This window comes from Zingiber officinale, chromosome 5A (assembly GCF_018446385.1).
Source record: "Zingiber officinale cultivar Zhangliang chromosome 5A, Zo_v1.1, whole genome shotgun sequence".
In the NCBI taxonomy this organism is placed as follows: Eukaryota; Viridiplantae; Streptophyta; class Magnoliopsida; order Zingiberales; family Zingiberaceae; genus Zingiber; species Zingiber officinale.
Window position 1 is genome coordinate 83,117,997 of NC_055994.1, and position 18,059 is coordinate 83,136,055.

The window sequence follows — 18,059 nt, forward strand, 5'->3', positions numbered from 1 at the left end:
TTCAGCTTCTCGTCGTCAGATCCAGCTCTCCAGCCTGATCGGAGTCATCTACTCTTCCGGGTCGCGACAATTCGAGCCGCGTCCCATCCGAGGGCGCCCCCCTGGGCCAGGGTACGTTTTCCGTTCATATTTCATACGCATTTCATTATTTTATAGTTTAGTCTGGTACTCATATATTCGTTGAATCTGCCTTGAGCATCGAGGTACCGGGGGCCGGGTCAACCCGGTCGCTGGCTGCAGGTAGCGTTGACCAGAGGACTTTTGGAGACTTGGTCAACACGGAAGCCATCTCAGCACACACCCCCTCCGGGACGTCGCGACTTCGTCAACATTCTCGCCACCTCACCCGGCAGTCCGTCTGACGCAGCTTCCAGACCGGATCATAAACGAATATGTTCGCGAGTTCACGAATCAAATACTGTTAAGCTCGAGTTCGGCTCAATAATATTTTCCAACTCGAAATCAGACTCAATCTTGCCTTGTTAACTTAATCGAACGAATTTTTTTGCGCTAAAATCCTAATAGCTCATGAGCGGCTTAGATCGTTTACACTCCTACGTAGGAGCTTATTACACATTCACTTTAAGACTATATAATATGATTTTTTTTTTTGGATTAAAATTAAAAGAGCACCCATTTTATTACAATGGTTAAATATCATTTTTATTTATTATCAAAAGAATGACTCATTCAGCCTTTACATATTTTCATAATACTAACTAGTATTGATTATAGATAAATTGTCTATATTATAACAAATATGATTTGTAACTATTATAATATAATGTTGACTAATATTAAATAAATATGAAATATTTATATTATAAAAACGATGAACTATAATTACTACAATAAATGTTAATCATAGTCAGTATATTAGTATTGATCAGAGTCCAAGTATTCTAATAAAAAAATATCTTTTTTATTTTTTGCTCTTTATTTTATAGGTATATATTGTTAGTGAAACAACATAATACAAATTATAATAAATATAAATTACATATTTAAAAAGCAAAAAAAATAAAAAATCATAGGGATGGGATAATTTGATGGATATTTTCATAAATTCTATCCTTATTTAATTCTTTTTATAACTTGAAAAATGAGATTTATGACTTGAAATGATTAATGAACCAATCAACTTAACTACCTTCTAAAATTGTCACATAACATCTAAATACACATATTCAACACAAAACATAATATCATTGATAATTTACATGGACAGCACAAGAGTTCAAAACAGAGCACCAATTGATTCAAGAAGATTATGAACATCTACTACTCAATTAGACTGTCATCCATGAAACAGTGAAATAGCAGACCTCATCTATTTCAATATGGACTTGAGAGTTTGATTAATGCCATTCCAGACCTCCCAAAGTGGTCGATCCAATTCCTTCCCATGTTTCATTGAAGCCAACTTCTTCGCTATCAATACCTTCCCGGTTGCAATCCCACCATCCACTTCCATTTGCATCTGAGAATGCATAGTTACAGGTTAAGAGATTTGGTAACATTTGTGAAACATTTTCGAGTACCTGTTGCAAGGCAGAATTAGAGTTAGCTTACAGTGATCATATAAGTGTTTGGTACTCTTGCCCATTATTTTCTTCTCTCTTCCATATAACCAGGGCTTTGAATCGTCACCGATGACAACCAAAGATTTTCGAGCTGTTTTCTTCATACTGGAACCTGAGGAACTCAAATGTGAAAAATAAACTACAGATTTTGAGACTGACACTAACTTTAAGTATGATTTTTTTCACAAACTGAAAAATAAAATGACAATGGAGAAAATTGTCAAAGCTTATGGAAGAATGAGAATGCAATTCTATAGAAAATTGCACAATAATGATGCTAGAAGAACCTTTTGGCAAGGTTTTTAATTTGGAAACAAGAATGATCATTACCTACTCTCTTCATCCGTGAAAATTAAGAATGTTAGGGCTAGAAATAAAGGTAAAAAAATAAAAATAAAAATCAGCAAAACAAGTCGTTTTGTATCATTTTGTTTGTTTCTCATAGGCACTAGAATCCGTGTTTGGATTAGAGAATTTGTGTACCTAGCACACAAATGATTATCATTTGGATCCAGAAGGACTGTATTAACCATATGATATACATTTTAGATTGTCCCAATGGACTAATTATTTCTTTAACATCATTTTTTGTTCTCAGGAATAGTTATTCCATTCATTATGAATTTTTCACAAAATAGCTATGCCTGCATTTAATTAAAATATCGAATTGGAAATCAATTCCAACAAAATTACTATTCCATCCCAATTCTTCTTAGCTATGTCATCCTATCAATCTCATGAATATTGATTCTAATCTATTAGAATTGATATTCCATGAGCCAATAAGGAAAATATGTTCCTATTTTATTCCTAAATAACTATTCTCTTGCACATCAATTCCATCCTGTAAGCACAAACTTGTGTAAAAGAAGATGAGAAAAACCACTGATAATAGATTAAGCAAAGCACACATCAAGAACACAAGATATTTTTTTCAGAAACAAACAACAAAGTAAAGGGATGGACATGGTTCAAGTTAGGTAAAAGAAACAAAAAACAAAGTAAATAAGAACAGAAGAGAAAAACACATTTTTAACACTGTAAGATAAAATTAGATTCTTTGGTAGACTAACATTCACTAGGTGGGTTTTTTTTGTTTCCACAAAGACTAAAATTGAGTGACTAGATTCAAAATGCATGTCCCTAGTGAGAACAAACTGTGATCAAACAATGCAAGAAACTAGACAATTGTAAAAGAAAAGGCAGTATCAGAAACTTTTTATCATGTTTTCTTTTCTATGCATGGTAAAAGTACTTTTTCAAATTCAATTGTCCAATGCTAAATTTGCATCATGTTTTCAAATCGACTTTGTGGTCTTCAAAATGAATTTCATAAAAAAATTGCTGAATACCAGAAGCCACGAGCATAATAGTCGACATTAAATATTACCAGCAGGAGATGATGCATGTAAGAGAGTAATTTTCTTTTTATCAGTCAGCTAGACAAACCTGAAGGATCATCTAATATGTTCTTTCTTTTCCTAGAAACTTCACCGCCTCCAAAAGCTGGTTCTGGTTGATAACCTATCGTTTCACCTAGTTCAGCAATTTCCCCTGGTTCTTCCTTTTTCTCTGAGACCTTAAACGGACGGAAAATTTGGTCGTGAAGAACAAAGCTTTCACAATCCCCAACTCATTTACTTGTCAAATCATAGTTGGCAGGCACAATTGTCGCGAAGCAAGTTTTCTTCTCCTGATTTTTCAAGTCGTTTTTCCATTATTCAAACATCATTAAAAAAAACGCATCTTTGCTACGAAGTGAAATACCTTAACTGATCTGCTGCTAGTCTTGGTGACCTTTCGATTCAAGAACTCGGAGAATGACACTGAAGGCTTGTTGGAAGATACTGTAGCGCGATCCTCATCCGAAACCCTAAATCATATGCAATCACACAGATTTCTCCTCGTTCAAACAAGACCCGCCAGAGATGAAACCAAAAATAGAGAAGGAACTAGAAAACAGTACCTGGATTTGGAGGAGAAGGACAACAGAAGAGAAGTCTGACCGTATCGCTGCATTCTCGATCCCGCCGCCGGCTTTTGCCTTCCCTTTCTCGATCTTGTGGTATTCTTCGCCTGTGTTTCCCCGGAGGTACCGGGTCTAAACGATACATCATTAACTACAATTACTTCGTATAATTTTAATTTAATTAAACTTTAAGCATCATGACAATATTACTCACCCTACCTTACCTGCCATATGCTAACTTAGGATGTTCATGATGGCCTTAGATTGAGTGCGACGGAGACGCTGGGACGAGAGAATTTAGTTTAAGTAGTGGTATCGTGGTAGAACATCCAGATTATTTTTCAGATATTTATAGTTCAAATCTCAATTATGACATATTTATAGAAATTTTAATTTTATCTTGATAACTGGTGAAAAAACTGAATTATTATTTATTTTGTTAGAGCAATATTACTCAATTTTATATTTCTGAATATAATTATACTAAAAAAAATTAGAATATATTTATCTGATCCGATTCGGAATGGAACGAGATGATCGCGGTCCGGTTCCGGTTCTGGGCCGATGCGGGTTCGATTGGACCGATAATCGATCGAGGGGATTGGAGGGTATTTAAGTAATCTTAAGCAAATCTTCCGTACTATTCCACCCTTCCGCTTCCGCTTCCGCTTCCGCTTCCTTTCCTTTCTCCTCTCCTCCTCCTCCGGCCCTTTCGATCGCTCGTCGGCGAGTCCGGAGCTAAATTTTGTCTTTTGATCTCGATTGGAAGCGTCCTGGTGTGGTTCTTTTTTACTTTGTTCGACAGATTTGGATCTTCCTGGCGCAGCCTTCTCCTTTGAATAGGTATGCCTGTTTCTAGGGTTTTTGTTTCTCGTGAGTATTGTTGGGTTTCCTGTGCTGGATTATAATGGAGTTGTATGTTGTTCAATTACTTCAGTTTATTTTGCTTTTGGTTCCCAAGTTTCGAGTTTGTTCTTTTGTGTTCTGATCATGTTCGCAGTATGTTTGTTGAAAAGTGACTTTTTCCACATTCCTTGGCTACGAGTTGATAGTATAATTTCCATTAAAGTCTTTATAGCATTTTGTGATCACTTCTGATGGTAAAAGTTTGTAACTTTTGTCGTGGACCAATATTTTTGCTTATAGATTTATGTCGACGTTTAGGTTAACAAAAAACTAGTAATTTTTTCTAGAATTTGGTTGAAGTTTATTGTGTTTGCCGTTTGATTTATTTGACAGTAGCTATCAGTATTTTCACTTCCATCAGGGCTTGCTTGTTGCCAGACTTAGGATTTCAGTTTTGCATGCAGAAGGGTAGACATTTTGAGCTATGGAGTATTGTTTTTCTGAATTAGATTAGTGATCACAGGCTGTTGAGGTGCTCTGTCAGTGATTGTCAAAATTCTCATTTTTTGTTGAATGTTTAACTGGATGAGAAGGAGAGCCTAAGTTTGTCCTAGTTAGTTTCCATGGCCCATCAGGATCACGATCTAATTGCTGCAGACTACTCTCTGGTCATTGGTCAAGAATTTCCTGATGTGGAAACATGCAGAAGAACATTGAAGGATATTGCAATAGCATTACATTTTGAGCTTCGGATTGTGAAATCTGATCGGAGTAGGTTTATAGCTAGGTGCTCAAAGGATGGTTGCCCTTGGCGGGTTCATGTGGCTAAATGTCCAGGTGTGCTAACATTCTCGATCAGAACCTTGCATGGTGAACACACATGTGAAGGGGTTCACAACCTTCATCACCAGCAAGCGACAGTTGGGTGGGTAGCAAGATCTGTCGAATCTCGAGTAAGAGATAATCCACAGTATAAACCAAAGGAGATATTGCAAGACATCCGGGAGCAGCATGGAGTTGCTGTGTCTTATATGCAAGCGTGGAGGGGAAAGGAGCGAAGCCTAGCTGCTGTCCATGGCACTCTAGAGGATGGATATCGCCTTCTTCCTGGATACTGTGAGCAAATTCGGAAAACCAATCCAGGGAGTATTGCAGTAGTTTCTGCTGTGGGTTCGGAAAATTGCTTCCACCGTTTGTTTATTTCCTACCGTGCATCAATTTATGGTTTTCTTTACTCCTGCAGACCTCTCTTGGAAATTGATAGGGTACAGCTTAGAGGAAAGTATTTAGGGACATTGTTCTGTGCCTCAGCTGTCGATGCTGAAGATATGCTTTTCCCTTTGGCATTTGCCATTGTCGATGCAGAAAATGATGACAATTGGATGTGGTTTGTGACAGAGTTGCGGAAGCTTCTTGGAGTAAATACAGATAAGATGCCTGTGTTGACGATATTGTCTAACAGAGAGAAAGGCATTGTACAGGCCATTGAATACAATTTCCCAAATGCTTTGCATGGATTTTGCTTGCGTTATGTTACTGACAGCTTCCGAGACGAGTTCAAAAATTCAAAGCTTGTCAATCTCTTCTGGAATGCTTTTTATGCTCTTACAGCAGCTGATTTTCAGGCTATAGTAAATGAAATGATGGAAGTCCAGGATGTCAGACACTGGTTCGAACGTTTTCCACCCAATCTATGGGCAGTTGCCTACTTTGAGGGGATTCGGTATGGCCACTTTGCTCTGGCCATTACTGAAGTTCTGTACAATTTGGCACTCGAAGGCCATGAGCTTCCCATTGTGCAAATGATGGAACACATCCGCAACCAATTAACCAGCTGGTTCAATGATCGTCACCTTGTTGCTTTATCGCTGCCCTCAGTTCTTGTGCCTTCTGCTGAGAAAATTATTTCAGAAGCTAGTTCAGATTCAGTTTGTTATCAAGTTCTCCGAGCGAACAAAGTGGAGTTTGAAATTGTATCAACTGAGAGAACCAATATAGTTGATATACAATCGCGAACATGTTCATGTCGCCGATGGCAAATATATGGCATACCATGTGCACATGCTGCTGCTGCTCTCCTATCCTGCGGTCATGATGTGCGGCTATTTGCTCATGAATGCTTCAGTGTCCAGAAGTACAGAGAGACATACTCTCAACCAATATACCCCATCGCAGATAGAAATATGTGGAAAGAGGTGGCAGAGGGCCCAGAAGGCAGCAATGGCAACTCAACTATAATCATACGGCCACCAAAAACTCGTCGACCACCCGGTCGGCCAAAAAAGAAGGTTCTTCGATTGGAAAGTTTGAAGCGTCCAAAGCGTGTAGTTCAGTGTGGTCGATGTCATCTTTTAGGACATTCTCAAAAGAAATGCACTTTGCCAAATCTTATAGGCTAATAGTTATCAATATCTATCAGATTTTCTTCTTTGTGCTGGTACTTGCCATTGCCATGAGATGTAATAACTGTTGTACTTTAGATTGGTAGTCTCTTTTCCCATTGGTTCGTTGAACCATTCTCTCTGTATTTTTTTTTTTCGATCAGTGCATGTATTAGCAAGCATCCTTTGATTCATCAATGGTTTGTTGTTTGCTGTTCTTGTTTGCTTCATCTGATTCAGTGGACTCAGATGTCAATGGGTGATCTTATTAAAGTTAAAAACTAGGATGAAATTAATATCAAATTTGTCTTGTCGAATCAATTTGTATTGGCATTTTGAAATTGTCGAAGGGTTATTATTGCTAATTGATTTTTTTAAGTATATTATATAATCTTTTAATAGTATCTTTCTCTATCAGGATTGGTTGATAAAGTCCGACGTCTTGTGGGCCCCACCTGACTCTCCCGTCTCTTGTTTATTTATCAACCGAGCGAGAATTCCCTACTGGTGGGGCCACCGTGTCTGTCCAGTGACGAGGCTGGTATACGTTCGATTCGGTTGATAATGGCAATTTCGTAATTATCTGGAAAGGGAGGTGCAATAGGTAGCGAAACGAAACGCTGCGCCCATGGGCTCCACCGAAAGATACCGTCTCCTCACCACCACTCGCCATACCTTCGCTGTGAATTGACGATGTTGCCCTTCCAGACTTCCCCAATGCATTCTCATCTCGGGTGCGCGAATTGACAAGTTTACCCATTCCCCATTGCCTTTACCTAATCCATCCTCGTCGCCATCTGATTCCGGGTCGGACCGGACTGAGTCAAATTCCAATCGAACCGCAAGCACAGGACACGATGGAGCCCATTTTCGTCATTCTAAAATGGCAGAGTCGCAATAATGCGTAATCAAAGGGACAAATGCGAGTCAGGCTCCGCTATATAACAAGGCTCCCCAATACACAACCAAAATCTCTTCCCTTTCTGGCTTCCTCTCGCGCTCGCTCTCTCTTTCTCTCTCTGTATTTCTCCTTACGAATCGCCTCTTCCCTCCGGCGATCGCTGGGATCTGGCCGAGCCCGGCCACCGTCGCCGTAATTTTTTTTTCATTTTTTTACAGTGAAATTCTTTTTTTTTACTATTTTTTTCCTTATTTTTATATATTATTTTAAATTGCAGTCGGTTACATCCAATCTCCTCTTTCGGCGCGCTGACGTGGCGCGCATCGGAGCCGGCACGAGCCATGTCGAGCCAGTCGCCGACACTTGGCGCAACGAGGAAGCGGAAAGACCGCGAGCCGTCCGATGAAGCCGAGCTGGGGAAGCCAGCTAAGCGGAGCGACAACCGGCTCCTCGCCGGCCTCCTCGCGCACGAGTTCCTCACGCGCGGGTCGCTGTTCGGGAGCCGGTGGGACCTGACTCGGTCCGCTCCGCCCGAACCGGACCGGAAGGAAAAGAAGGACATCGGGCTTTTGCCGCCGCCGCCGCCGGTGAGGTATGCGGAGGCGTCGCACCTGGTGATGCGCGGCGGCGCCCACGTGGCCGGCGTCGTCAACCCCACGCAGCTGGGGCGGTGGCTGCAGCAGATGTGACGGCGGCGGGGACACGTGAAGGCCTCTCGTTGGCCGCGTTCCCTGGATCGCGTCTGCCGCCTTATCACCTTCCCCATCTCCGCCATCCTCTGTCTCAAGCTGCTAAACCAGAGAAAAAAAACAAAGCACAGGAGAAGAACTCGATGAGGCTGGTGGCGATTTCAATTCATTTTCTTTATTCTGTTTTGTGGTGCCTTTCTTCTTCTTCTTCTCCTTCTCAGAATCGCAATTTAGTTTCTTCTCTCTCCAGATGTGATCGAACACTGAATGTGCATGCTTCGTTTCAGAAAAAAAATGGCAGTATTTTGAGTTATTCAACGTCTGTTTCATGCAAATGGACTTGTTTTTCTCATGAATTATCTACATAAATTTGCATGTTTTGATCATTATAGTAAAAATGATGATTATGCTCAATACCTTATTGTCCATTCCAAATTATACGAAAGAAAGTAAACATATAAGTAAACCAGGGTTTGTAAAATTGTGATTCTAGATTGTAGGATCCCATGGTTTGCCAAATCGTGATTCTGGATGATCTTATGATCCAAACATCCAATCGATCTCGAATCGTGCATCGTACTATGAGTGATAGGATCATAGCAAGATGGAAATAGGATCAAAGTAAAATTGGTAGAAGGTTTGAGAGTTACAACTTTTAACTCAAATTAATTAAACTACAAGATTTATAATATATTAACTTGAAGCATGTTCAAAGATCTACAATTGATTATAAAATAAAATTTCTTAATTTTAACTCAAAAAATATAATTTAAAACCTTTTCTTAAGGTCTGAAAAATTTTTAATCTTATTATTTTTAGACTATTTTATAATTTAGATTATTTTCAGCTTTGGTATAGTTAAGATTAATATTTTGAAACTATTTAAACATCTATTTAATTATTTTTAAATTAATTTTTAATCAATAATATTCTATCATTTTCTCCTAAAATGATGAGTTTTTAACTATCTATTATCTAGTATTTTGCGAAATCAATAATTTTTTAAAAGATTATTTTTTACTTTTTTTTACTTGAATCAAATGTTTCAATAGCTTCTGCTGCATCAATTACTCTATTATCCTTTAAATTAAGTTTATCTTATAAGCCAAGAAACATTTCTAAGCTTGATGCGATTATTATTATTGTGTTAGTAGAAATTTTATATTCTTTAATTTTATAATATAAAAAATATAAATATTATTAAGTGTTATATATATATATAATTATTAATCTATTTATATGTAAATAATCTTTCTATATTTATTTTTTAAATATTAATTATGTATCATAAAAATAAATATTAATTATGTATCATAAAATTTTAAGAGTTTTGAAAGGAACATACAGTTCTAAGATCCAATTTTAACCCCAAAATTAAAAACATGTTTTGATTCATGAAAAAAAAAATGATTACTTAGGCTAGGTAACGTCCAGTCTAAGGTGACTGGTCAAGTCCCACGAATATTTTCCACCAGCCACTAAGGTAAATTGAGAAATACTTGCGGCAGATAGCCCAACATCTCTTAGTTATAAGTCTCATTTGAAGGGAAAATCCTTGTAAATACACTATAAACTATGAATACCTGAGAGATAACTGAGCATCCTTATCGCTGTACCATAATATGGGGACTTGCTTTGATCCATGAAAAAAAAGAGATAATCCTAGTTAGTCTCATTGACTATTCCTGGGGGTGACCGGTCCGATCCCACGGAAGTTTCCCACCGGCCATCAGGATAAATCAAGAAGCGCACGCGACGACCAACCCAGTATCCTTTGATTACGCCCCTCCTTATTTGGAAGAAAAATTCTTGTAAATATACTGTATCTGAAGTTCGATCCACTAGTACTTAGGGGATAATTTGAATATTTTACCTAGGGGATAATTTGAATATTTTTCCGTGGTACCATGATCCCGGGGATTGCTTTGATCCATGAAGATTGTGGCGTTGGTGGTGATTATACATGAAGGTGAATTACATGATTTGTGACTGTTTACGCTGAAGGATGGATGGAGGGATGTCGTTGAACCTGTAATTAAGAGTGCATTAAATGTTTTTCTTTCGTGCATGATGCTCTTTCCGAGTTTCTACAGGTAATTAATTAATTTCCATAAAAATGTATTGCCATATTCCTGGCAATTAAATGCATGACGTGGTAAAATTTTCATTCAAAGTATAATTGTTTACATTATCTTAAACTCTTGCTTATTCATGTATATGATAGTGAAACAAATAAGAACTTATATTGCATTTTCTGATTCTTGTTTGAATTATAATTTCTTGATTTTTTTAGAGATTATTTATGAAAACTAGGAGAAGTCCAATTTAGGCCATAAGCAGTATCGTATTTATGAAGGAATACAAATATGCCTCAAATCTTTAAAATAAAATGAAACAAGACGGAAATATTAATCATAAAATTATTATAAAAAATGACTTTATAAGCAAGGACCTGAACCTTGAAATTAGTCAGGAAAATACACGTGCTTTAAATTGAGTCACGATCCAAGCACAAAAAATTCTACTCAAATAATAAAATGTCACCAATCGATCCAATCAATCATGTAATCCGAAATCGGTGACGAAGACCAGCTGAGAATGTGCCTATGATGCTAATTAAATAAAAATTTTATGTTATCTTGCACATCACAAAAAGTGTTAGTGATCAAATCAGAAAAGGAGTTTTCGGCATTGATCTTTCGACGTTCAAGTCAATAATCCATTCAACAATGACGAATAATGAACAGTCACAAATGAGCATGTCAAATTATGCAGCATCGCATAATTTGTCTGTAGATAGAGATTCTTTTTTATAATACTTTGTGGTATTTATGTACGAATCTCATAGTATTTCTCAAAAAAGTTAAATCATAAAAAGACTTTGATACTTTTTTCCAAAATGAGTCATTAATCTCTAGACAAGATGGAAACTTCGAATGTGTATATTATATTATATACAAAATATTCTCTATCTTCCGTGATATAAAATACCAAAAAGAAATACGATGTTGATGGGCTACGGGGCTCACAATAGACTACTTTGGCCACCCGATTGAGTCACTGGAATAGTCTGATCGATCATCCCTCTCGAGAAGTACTCAGTCGGCTTTAATGAATGCGGTTAGCGACTCTGCCTTCACTCAACTTCTTTAGTTGAGTCGGAAAGCTTAATCAGACTCAGTGCCTAGTTAGTCTGATCGGATGTATGGTCTGATCAGCTAGACCACTCTGTCGAGATAATTTACTGTGTTATTTTTGAATCATGGATAAGATTGGCTCGGCGGAATGCTTACAGCATAGTGCTTTTTGAGTTTATCCAATTTATAAGGATCGAATCTTAATTTCAATAATTTAATGAATGATTTTTTTAATAGGTGATTGACCTAAGCACGTTAAGTTGATGGATCATCCGCTACCACTATAAAAAAAACATATAATAGAGATGGAATTTACGATGGGATGAAATTCCATCATTAACCACCGATGGAATCGAGTATTTCGTCATTGATCAACGATGGAATACTTAATTCCGTCATTGGTTAACAACCGGACAACGAGTCCCCATCATTAATCCTTCCCCAATTAGCGATTGTTAATATAATCAAACCCCTTATTAATGACGGGGCCACGTTTAATCGATGATCAACGGTGGAATCGAGTTTTCGTCGTTTGTCATCGTAGACCAACGACAAAATCCTTGATTCTGTCATTGGTTGACAACGGATTTGTTATTTCCATCATTGGCCAACAATAATATTGAGTTTTCGTCATTGGTCAATGATGATCAACAATAGAATCGAGTATTCCATCGTCGACCAACGACGAAACAGTCGATTTCGTCTCGAAAGTTACGCAAAGTTAGGGTTTCCAACTCGACTTTTTTTTTCGTGTTATCTCTCCTTTCTCTCTCACTCTCTCTCTAGCGATTTTGTCCGACGATATTTGGCGTAGTTTGACTCTGGCGTGTCCTTCTCCAAACCTTCCTCTCTGGCGGGTCATCTCCAGCTAGTTCTTCAACGTCCCTCCGCATGTCATCAGTGTCGCTGTCCTCAGCCTCCTCAGCTCCAGTGATCTCAACTCATATCCGACACTCACAGCTCCAGCGGTCTCAACCTCTTCTCCGATCTCCTCAGCTCCATCAACCTCACCCTCAGATCTGGCATAATCTTCAAGGAAGCTATGAGTGTCTTTTCTCTACCGATTTTTGATTTAGGGTTTTGATTAAGTTTTTGTGGTAACTTGATTTTCTGAGCTAACATAATTATCATATTTGTCATTATTTTTTCTATATTGAGCAATCTAGTGTGAATAGTGTATTTTGGTACATTACTACAATATTCATGTTTTGTTGTTCTTCATATCCAAGGAGTTTGGATGATAGTTTTGTTATCCATATTAGGAAATTTGGGATTAATTTAATTAATATATCAAAATTAATTTGTTATCCAAATTAGCAAATTAATTTAATCAATTAATTTAATTAAGCTTAATAAATGATGAAGAAATGACTTTCAAAATTAAATGCAAATTAAGACTTATAATTAAGTTTAATATGAGTACATACTATTAATATTATTGATATTATTATGTTTGATTGCTTTATTTAAGCTTAATTAAAATTGTATAAGTTTAATAATATTTTAAATTTTATTCTTATTAGGCAACAATGTATCTGAAGAAATCTTGAATGTACAATAATTAAAAAAATAAATTTATTAAAGATGAATTTATTGTTGAAGTTGAACAATTTGTAAACTTTACTAATAGTTATCTAAAATATATAAATGCCAGCAAGTTAAACTTTTCCGGGATGAGGATACCATGAAAATACATATAGGTAGAAATGATTATGTTAACTACAACTAGTACTATTGAGGAATCGTCAACTAATGATATTACAATGCAAACAAAAAGTTTAACAAGTTTAAATCTTTCATTTTTGCGGTACAAGCAAATCAAGTTTTCTATCTTGAATATCCTATGAAGAGAAGAAGATTTAGTGGTTGGTTGTTATCACTTGCAACCCCAACAATTCCCCCCTTCAAACAAAGGACCACAGGCTTCCCACGTCCGATCCTCAACCTACCAGGTCTTCCTGCCCCTCGGTCCACCCAACCTACTAGGACTTCCTTGCCTGGTGTCTGGTCCTCTTGATCCGAACATAGGAGTCCCCACTTTCTTTGTTCGAGGTCAATATTGTACCGACATGATTCAATCAGACTATAGCTCTTGTGCACAGTCGGCGGTTAAAACTTCTGGCAGTCCGGGCTCTGATACTAATTGTAGGATCGAAAAGAATTTAGATATCTCCACAATGGCATGATATTGCCCATTTTAGGCCTAGGCCCTCATGGCTTTGCTCTTGAGCTCTCCCCCAAAGGCCTCATGCCAATAAAGATATCTTTTTCTCTTATAAATCCATGATCTTTTTCATGTGTTTTTAATGTGGAACTATGTTTGCAACCTTACAACGACAACAGTCTGTGCTTCTGGTACTACATGAAGGCATATAGACTAGCAGATGAAGAATTTCTATTAAAAGGTATTTGTGTTAAGTAAATTGAATATGTCTAGTATTGTATCCTTTAGTATACTAATTTTTCAACTTATTATTACAGAAAATATATACCTAGGAGGGAGGGCATGAGCCACAATTTATAGCCATATGGAATATTTATTATGTCAAACTATATAGAGACCTTTTATACAATATGAGAAGGAAGGGCACGAGATCGGAGTATGTATTAGACGAGATTTGGGCTATATAAATTGCCAACTAGGTTGTAGAAAAGTGGTAGTCAAATTCTGTAGCTACTCGAACAAATAGAAATATAGAGCCAGTTGGTCCGAATCCACGAGTATTTCTAGATCTTGATCTAATATATAGCATGCCATCAATTTAGTGTATTTAATTTAAAGTTAAATAACAAAATTTTAATTTATTATAAAACTTGTATAATTTTTTGCCAACTTTTTTTTTTGTATGCATGAACATTCTCTAGCGAGACAACCCACTTGTTTGGAAGCTAAGTATTTAACAAGACTCACAATTGTAAAAAGATAGCACATTTGTCGATCCTCTAATCCTAGATATAGATGTAAGAATATTAACTTTAGTACATTTAACTATTAATAATGATTAATTGTAATAATTTTATACCAGAAATTATCATATACTTTTCTTCACATAGAAGCAAATGACAAATAGAGTGACCCAGACATCTCAACCACTAGTAGAGGGAGGGGAGTCACAGTCTCTATCCACCCAGGATATAAATGACATTTATTATGATGTTGTGAGTAGAAGGACAAAGAACTCCACCCTCTGTGGTATTGGCTCTCGGGCCAAAGTGGTTTGTCTATATATGATCATTTGAGAACTCCTAAGGATCATCCTAGTTCTATTTCTTCTATAGAATGTAGTCGTTAAGATAAGAAAATTAAGAATTAAATGATCGACTATCCATAGTGGAGCAGACGATGACCGCTCGGGCGACGAGAGATGATGCTACCATGGTCGAGATGCGAGCAGTCATTGCTCAATAGACCCAATTACAGCATCATATCGAGTCACAAGAGACTCAACCCATAGAACCTTGTTAATTATCTCATTCTGAGGTCTATTCAACTACACCTTAGTTTTTTTTTCTTTATCGCACATAATCATGTAAAATATATTTATTCAGTTTTGAAATTATAATATGGTTATTTCTAATTGTATTACATTTTATTAGGAAGATTTTGTCTCTATGATTGATATATTCATCATCATCAGTAACAACATCAAATATCCAAAATATGATCAAGATATCTGTTTTTACATGTAAAATTAATTATACATATATTATATTTTTACTGCATGATTCTGATAATAATCTATCATATTTTACTTACTACATGATTTAATAATACTAGCTCATATGATTATAATTTGGATGTCATTATAGTAGATTTGTATCATGGTATGAATACTTTATTGTGGATTTGAATACTTTGGATTTCTATCATGGAATTTAGATTTTTTTTATATATCTATTGGATTTTGGATATTTTATTGTGGATGTTTGGATAATATAATATGGATTATGGGCATTGTTTATGGAATTAGTTTGTTTGTATATCGATTGTCAATATTTGTAGGGTTGTGATTGTTTGTGTAGATTGTGATTGTTTATTCAATTAATTTATGTATGGATTGTAAATGGATTGTGTTTGTATCGCCATCATTTGTGATGGTTATTTTGAATGGAAAATGTAGACAGGGTAATTTCCATATTTGAAAAAGAAAATTGTATATTTTTTATATTTAGAGACAGAAATATGGTTTCAGTCGTTAAATACTGACTGAAACCATAATTCAGTCATTAAATATTGATACAAACCAGTAATTTGTTATGATAATTATCGACGAAAAATATAATTCTGTCAGTAATTACCAACAGAAAATACTATTCCATCGATATTTATCGACGGAATCACTTTTCATTAAAATGAGTGATATTGCATAGTAATTAATTTTGATAATCAATGATAGAATTGTGTTTTCTGTTAGTGCACAACGATGAAATAGTTCTTACGTCATGAAATCCATAGTTAATATAGCAATGAAAATAATGATTCTGTGGTTGGCTAACGATGGTAGTATTAACGACAAAAATGAAGTTTCCATCACTATATTAACTACAGATTTTACACTTCCATTGTTGCTTGAAACAATGGGTTTTTGATTCCGTCGTTGATGGAAATGAACTCCCATCGTAAATTTTGATAGATATCATATTCCATTGGGAAAACTATTTACGACCCAATATTTTACTACGACCATTATTTTGTCATTATTCCATAGCTATGGACATATATTGACAGAAAATTTTATTGTTAGAAGTGATTTTTTTTAGGTGCAGCACATCTCGACGGGAAAAACTTTCGAGGGCCCTATCACTCCCAAACTTAGTTAGCATAAATTTGATACCTAGTACCAATTAAAGATTTATGTAAAATACCGGAAAATAGGCGAATATTAATAAGGGAATTTTCCGGAATTTTTGGAAATTTTTCGGGAATTTTTCGGAGCTCGTATGGGCGAGTTAACGGGGACAAAAACGGGGCCCGAAAAAAAAAGTCTGTTTAGGCTACCCCATTTAAGCGAGGAAATGTTTATAATTATATTTCCTTTTTCTTTTATTTTCTTTATTTTGTTTTCTTTTCTTTCCTCACGCCGAACCATTGCCTTTCCTCCCGATTTCCCCTGCGATGCCGAAGGCCTAACCGAAGCCGGCGGTTTCTTCCTCGCCAAACCTGAAATCTCTCGGCCACTTCTCCTCTCCTTTGCCTTTCTTTTCTTCCTCTCCACAGCCGAGTGACCTTGTGCCCTAGCGAGCCGCGAGCTTCCATTTTTTCTCTTCTTCTTTCCATCCCCGACGCCTCTGCCCTAGCATCTCGCGCCACCACCACAGCCGGCCACCGCGAGCCCTATCTCCGATCACCTCACATAAGAGCCGAGCATTCCTCCATCTCGAGTGCCCTAGTCGGCTCCGACGCCACTGCCGACCACCGCCTTGTTCCTTGCTTGAGCAGCCGGAGATCACAGGGATCTTCCTCACCAGTGCCGTGCCCTAGTTTTGCTTTTCACAGTGGTTCTGTCTTCATTGTTATCTGCCCTAGCTGTGAACGAAGAGGTAAGGGAGATTGTGTTTTTGTTGCGGGATTATAGTGGTATTCCTTCTTTGGAGTTCATCTGTTCACTAATTTTAGATGTTGGTTGTCTGGTTTGATCAGTGAATCTTTTCTTGAATTCCGGCAGTGAAGTTTCAACAGGAGGTCTTGGCTGTGGAGGACCTTTAGTCCAGCAGCCCACTCTAGGTCCAGCAACAACGATCTTTGCTATTGAGCCACAACGACTGTGATTGAGGTATAGTGTAGGAATTGGTCTCCGTTGTAGATGATTGCTAGATATGTTAGCAATAGTTGTTAATTTAGATATGGAATAAATCTAAAGGTATAATTAGGGTTAATGAAGCTAACCCTAGATGGTTGGTGGATTTGGAAATTGTTTAGTTATTTGTTTATAGTTAACTTAGCTAAACTGTACGATTTATTACAGGACTTTGATTCGAGACGAGCATCTCGACGTCCGAGTTGGACCGGATTGATCTTATTTCGATTGGAGGCGGGTACTTTTGACATATTGTCTTTGATATGCATAGTAATGAAATTAACAAGTTGCATTAATTATGTTCCTCATTTGTTTCGGTTAATCACTACCCGATTACCTGTTACCTGCTTGATTGATTGTTTGTTTTGCATTTCATGTTGTTATGTACCTGATTACACATGCTCATAGGGGTAGTGATATAACCATGTTTCATTATGTTCAGGACCTAGGTTTGATACCTTATTTGAACAGTGTACTTTGATATGATTTGTTCACTATGGTGCACATCATTATATGTCCATAGATTGGTTTAGTATATTACCATGCTTAGTATCATGCACCATTCGCATGATTGCATGCTGTGTGATAGATTGCTCCATTATTGTCGAGCACATCGCCAGTTTCATCACTGTTCGGTGCTCCGTTGTTGACGCTCATAGGTAGCGTGACGCAGCGTGGTAGCACGTCAGTTTGCTCTTCCGGTGCTCCGTTGGTTCGCTCATGGGTAGTGTGACGTAGCGTGTAGCACGTTAGGG

General features: G+C 37.0%; 2 protein-coding genes and 1 long non-coding RNA gene across 8 annotated transcripts; 2 read left to right on the forward strand and 1 right to left on the reverse strand.

Annotated features, from left to right (window-relative positions):
- Positions 1 to 1,151: 1,151 nt before the first annotated feature.
- On the reverse strand, positions 1,152 to 3,706 carry LOC121982961. The gene is made up of 5 exons (XR_006112344.1): positions 3,550 to 3,706; positions 3,351 to 3,456; positions 3,033 to 3,276; positions 1,573 to 1,695; positions 1,152 to 1,480 (listed from the first exon to the last, which is right to left on the reverse strand). It is a non-coding gene; the product is annotated as an uncharacterized LOC121982961 (long non-coding RNA).
- A 498-nt stretch (positions 3,707 to 4,204) lies between these two features.
- LOC121980764 lies at positions 4,205 to 6,996 on the forward strand. Of its 6 annotated transcripts, none has more exons than XM_042532960.1 (2): positions 4,205 to 4,395; positions 4,792 to 6,996. In XM_042532960.1, exon 2 carries the CDS (start codon positions 5,022 to 5,024, stop codon positions 6,795 to 6,797), a length of 1,776 nt encoding a protein of 591 aa, XP_042388894.1. In that variant the 5' UTR covers positions 4,205 to 4,395; positions 4,792 to 5,021; the 3' UTR covers positions 6,798 to 6,996. The 6 variants fall into 6 exon arrangements, with proteins under 6 accessions (XP_042388894.1, XP_042388895.1, XP_042388892.1 ...); XM_042532961.1 differs by having other exon boundaries at positions 4,802 to 6,996; XM_042532958.1 differs by having other exon boundaries at positions 4,820 to 6,996.
- A 739-nt stretch (positions 6,997 to 7,735) lies between these two features.
- Positions 7,736 to 8,755, forward strand: LOC121982962. Its single transcript, XM_042535958.1, has 2 exons — positions 7,736 to 7,872; positions 7,958 to 8,755. The coding sequence occupies exon 2, from the start codon at positions 8,022 to 8,024 to the stop codon at positions 8,367 to 8,369; it is 348 nt and encodes a 115-aa protein (XP_042391892.1). The 5' UTR covers positions 7,736 to 7,872; positions 7,958 to 8,021; the 3' UTR covers positions 8,370 to 8,755.
- Positions 8,756 to 18,059: the final 9,304 nt, after the last annotated feature.

Excerpts from the sequence above, each read along its gene's own strand:
- LOC121982962 (XM_042535958.1), top strand. The coding sequence starts at position 8,022 with ATGTCGAGCCAGTCGCCGACACTTGGCGCAACGAGGAAGCGGAAAGAC.
- LOC121980764 (XM_042532960.1), top strand. The coding sequence starts at position 5,022 with ATGGCCCATCAGGATCACGATCTAATTGCTGCAGACTACTCTCTGGTC.